The 4,738-nt window shown below is 42.0% G+C and overlaps 1 protein-coding gene across 1 annotated transcript; it reads right to left on the bottom strand.

Moving 5' to 3' along the window:
• Window positions 1-703: 703 nt before the first annotated feature.
• LOC110150026 (olfactory receptor 10H1-like) lies at window positions 704-1,657 on the bottom strand. The gene has a single exon (XM_020912794.2). It carries the CDS (start codon window positions 1,655-1,657, stop codon window positions 704-706), a length of 954 nt encoding a protein of 317 aa, XP_020768453.2.
• Window positions 1,658-4,738: the final 3,081 nt, after the last annotated feature.

The raw sequence follows: 4,738 nt of genomic DNA, 5'->3' as shown, positions 1-4,738 counted from the left end.
AATGAAGGTAACTGTGATGTTCAATTTTTGTTTGTCAAATTGGATGAGCAAAACATTTTTTCAGGTTCCTTAATACTGTTGGAGTGGGAGTGAGGTGCCATGTGTCCTTACACAAGCACTTTAATAGGTGAATTTTATGAAATGTGAATTATATTTCAACAAGGTTATTTGGTTAAAATTTTAAACTAGGGGCTGCCCTGGTGGTCCAGTGGTTAAGAATCCACCTTGCAACATAGGGGACATGGGTTTGATCCTTGGTCTGGGAAGATCCCACATGCCACAGGGTGGTTAAGCTCATGTGCCACAACTACTGAGCCTGAAAAACTACTGAAGTCCGCACACCCTGGAGCCCATGCTCTGCAGCAAGGGAAACCACTATGATGAAAAGCCTGTGTACCACAACTAGAAGTATCCTTACTTGCCACGACTAGAGAAAATCTGTGCACAGCAATGAAGACCCAGTGCAGTCAAATATAAATAAATAAATCTTTAAAAAATTGAAGCTAGTGGGAGGCACACAGACCATGAGAGGAAAAAGGAAAAAAAGATTAACATTTACTGAGCACTTACTATGTGATAAGTGTCACACACACATACAAATCTTTACACCAATCTTACAAGGTAGCTTTGATTAACCCCATTGTATAGATGAGGGTGTGGTCATCCTTCCACCATAATCTGAAACCACCTCCACCCCAGCCACTCAGATGCTGGAGGGGTAGAAATTGCTGAAGAAGGTCTTCTTCATGGCGATCTTCAGCTCCTTGTTCCTGAGGCTGAAGATGATGGGGCTCAGGAAGGGAGTGAGGACCGTGTAGGTGATGCCCATCAGCGTGTCTCCTTCCAGAGACTGGGGCCCCTTGGGCTTGAGGTAGATGACAGAGGCAAAGCCGTAGTGCACGACCACCACGGTGAGGTGGGACGCGCATGTGGAGAAGGCTTTGTGCCGGCCCTCGGCTGAAGGGATCCTCAAGATGGCGGCCACGATGAAGGCGTAAGACAAGAGGATGAGGACACCACAGCCCAGCAGGGCGGTGATACACACGAGGCCCACGCCCATGGCCACAGTGGAGACGTTCCCACAGGCCAGCTTCAGAAGAGGTGGCACATGGCAGCCAAAATAGTGGATCTCATTAGACCCACAGAAAGTGAGTTGGAAAATGGAAGATGTCACCACTAGCCCAACAACTAAGCCTCCAGCCCAGGACCAGGCCACCAGGCAGGCGCAGCCTCGGGGGCTCATGAGCACATTGTAGCGCAGGGGGTGGCAGATGGCCACGTAGCGGTCATACCCCATGACGGTGAGCAGGAAGGAGTGGGTGAAGCCGGGTGTGAAAGAGAAGAACATCTGGCTGGCACAGGCCATGAAGGAGATGGAACGGTTGGTGGAGAGCAGGTCGGCCAGCATGCGCGGGATGATGGCGAAGGTGTAGAGGACCTCAGAGATGGAGAGGGCACACAGGAAGAGGTACATGGGGGTGTGGAGGCTGCGGTCCCTCCAGACGGTGGCCATGATGAGCAGGTTCCCCAGCAGCGTGAACAGGTACATCAGCAGGACGAGCAGGAAGAACATCAGCTGAAGGTGGGGGAAGGTGGAGAAGCCGATGAGGATGAATTCAGACACTGAGGTGTAATTTAGCCTCAGAATGGCAGCCATACTGTTGGGGAAAAGAAGGAGGAATTCCCATAGGTAGGAACTCACAGTCTCTCCTTCACCTCTTCAAACCAAGATCAGTTCATCTGCATAATAATGTTCAGAATAAAGGTCTGCCTTGTGGTTTAAATAGGACCACCTTAATATTCACTGGAAGGACTGATGCTGAAGCTGAAACTCCAATACTTTGGCCACCTGATGCAAAGAGCTGACTCATTGGAAAAGACCCTGATGCTGGGAAAGATTGAGGGCAGGAAAAGAGGGCGACAGAGGATGAAATGGTTGGATGGCATCAGTGACTCAATGGACATGAGTTTGAGCAAACTCCAGGAGATAGTGAAGGACAGGGAAGCCTGGTGTGCTGCAGTCCGTGGGATCGCAAAGTCAGACACGACTTAGCGACAGAACAACAACAACATGCATCTAAGGTGCTTAGCACAGGTCCTGGTACATAGTATGAATTAAATAAATTTTGATTACTATTGCTATATTTTTAAATCCTAGTGGTAGGAAGTAATGGCCTCTATTTCCTACATGTGGATTGAGTCCCCCACTTCAGAGGATGCAGTTGCCTCTATCATTTTTTTCCAAAAAAAAAAAAAAAAAAGTGAAACTAAAGATAAGGTCAACAATACAATCTTTAAAATAAATTATTATTCTGGGATTCCCTAATAAAAATTTTTAATTGGAAAAATTTCTTGCTGGTTGGAGCATCATCTCTGCATATCCTGCGATCACTATACTCAACATGCTGCCTGTGTTGTTTAGTTGCTAAATCGTGTCCAACTCTTTATGACCCCAAAGAGGTTTCTGCAAGGCCTAGTGAGTATTAAGTGGAGGCTTTTTTCCCTTTTTATAAAAACTCTACCATGTTGTTCACATGAATTCAAAAAAATTGAGGCATTTTAAAATAGTGCTTTTAAAAAAAAAAAAAGCCTTCATTACATTGGTCCCTCAATTTTTTTGAGCCTTTGTTTTCTCATCCTTAAAAGGAAATTGATACTAATAATCCCTAGCTGACAGGCATTGAGTAAGATTATGCATATAATATGTCTTCCAAGGGCTTTCCTGGTGGCTCAGTGGTAAAGAATCCACCTGCCAGGGCAGGAGCTGTGAGTTTGATCCCTGGGTCAGGATGATCCCGTGGAAGAGGAAATGGCAACCCACTCCAGTATTCTTGCCTGGGAAATGCTATTGACAGAGGAGCCTGGTAAGCTACAGTCCATGGGATTGCAAAGACTCAAACATGACTAAGTGACTAAACAACAACAGCAAATGTCTTCCACAGCACCTGAAATCAAGAAGTTGAGATTGAGGACAGGTATAAATGACCAGAATTAAATTCTCTTAAAATAAAGCAACCTATGGTTGTATCTCTCTTTTGAATGGGGGACATAATGCATTTATCTTTTCATAATTATCTGCTGTTTTCAGACTTAATTCTGTCACATTTAATACTTGAGCTAATATATATATATATATATATACATATATATATATATATATACTATATATACTATATATATATGTTAGTATACCTAGCTAATATATATGTTTATTTAGCATATACAAACACAAAAACATGCATACAGTTTTATTTATTACACCAAACACACCCAAGAAAAAAAAAACCCTAAAAATATGGAATTGTCATTGAAAAGAACCTTGGGTAAGGCCATAAAAGAAGTCTAGGTATATTATCAATACTTATCAATACTTGTCAGTATTGCAAAGACCCAGAGCACATGACCACATTACAGTAAACTGGAAATTAATATGAAGAGGATACCTGAAAGTTCCCATATATTTTAAACACAATTTTAGATTATATCATTTGACATTTTCATACATAGTCAGACAAAACTAACAGATAAAAGCAAAAATAAGAATTACTAAGAACAGAATGATGAGACATTGAAATGACAACTAAACAAAATGGCTTATGTTGTGGAATTTTAAAAAAGAATATTAGTGTAAAAACTAAGAAAAATCAAATAAGATCTATTATTTGCTATATAGTATTACACAACTGTTAGTTTCCTGGGTCTAATCATTGTACTGGCATTGTGTAAGATGGAAGTTGGATGAGGGGGAGTCCAAGAATTTTCCATGTTACTTTTGAAAAATTTTTGTAAGTTTAAAATTAGTAAAACAAACAAGTTACCATTCAAAGGAACACAAAACTCTCAAGTATCTTGGAATCAATTTAAGTATGTGCATACAGACTTCCACAGAGAACATTAAACATGTTACAATAGGACACAGAAATAACCTAAATGTCCATCAACAGAGGAATGGATAAAGATGTGGTACATGCATACAATGGAATATTACTCAGTCATTAAAAAGAATGAAATAACGCCATTTGTAGCAGCATGGATGGACCAAGAGACTGTCATACTGAAAGAAATGAGAAGGAGGAGAAATATATGATATAGCTTACATGTGAAATCTAAAAAGAAATGATACAAATGAACTTAAAACAAAGAGACAGACTTAGAGAATGAACTAATGGTTGCTGGGTGGAATGATGGAAGGAAGGGATAGAGAGTTTGGGATGGACATGCACATACTGCTAGATTTAAAATGGATAACTGGGCTTCCCTGGTGGTCCAGTGGATAGGAACCCACCTGCCAATGCAGAAGACATGGGTTCTATCCCTGATCCAGGAAGATCCCACATGCCTCAGGGCAAGGCTGTGTGCTACAGCTACTGAGTCTGTACTCTATAGCCATAACTACTGAGCCCATGTGCCACAGCCACTGAAGCCCGCACCCCCAGAACCCATGATCTGTAGCAAGAAAAGCCACCCCACTGAGAAGCCTGGACTTCACAACGAGAGAGTAGCCTCTGCTTGCCGCAACTAGAGAAAGGCCTTGCAACAATGAAGACCCAGCACAGCCAAAAATAAATAAATAGAATTTTAAAAAATAAATACATAAAATGGATAACCAACAAGGGCCTACTGTATAGCACAGAGGACTCTGGTCAATGTTATGTGGCAGCCTGGATGGGAGGGGAATTTGAGAGAGAATGGACACATGGGTACATATAGATGAGTCCCTTCTCTTTCACCTGAAATT

Source organism: Odocoileus virginianus, chromosome 3, assembly GCF_023699985.2.
Source record: "Odocoileus virginianus isolate 20LAN1187 ecotype Illinois chromosome 3, Ovbor_1.2, whole genome shotgun sequence".
Lineage (NCBI taxonomy): Eukaryota > Metazoa > Chordata > Mammalia > Artiodactyla > Cervidae > Odocoileus > Odocoileus virginianus.
The sequence above is the reverse complement of the archived record's forward strand: the minus strand, read 5'-3'. Positions and strand labels throughout refer to the sequence as shown.

Coding starts and splice junctions, on each gene's coding strand:
- LOC110150026 (XM_020912794.2), bottom strand. CDS start 1,657: ATGGCTGCCATTCTGAGGCTAAATTACACCTCAGTGTCTGAATTCATC.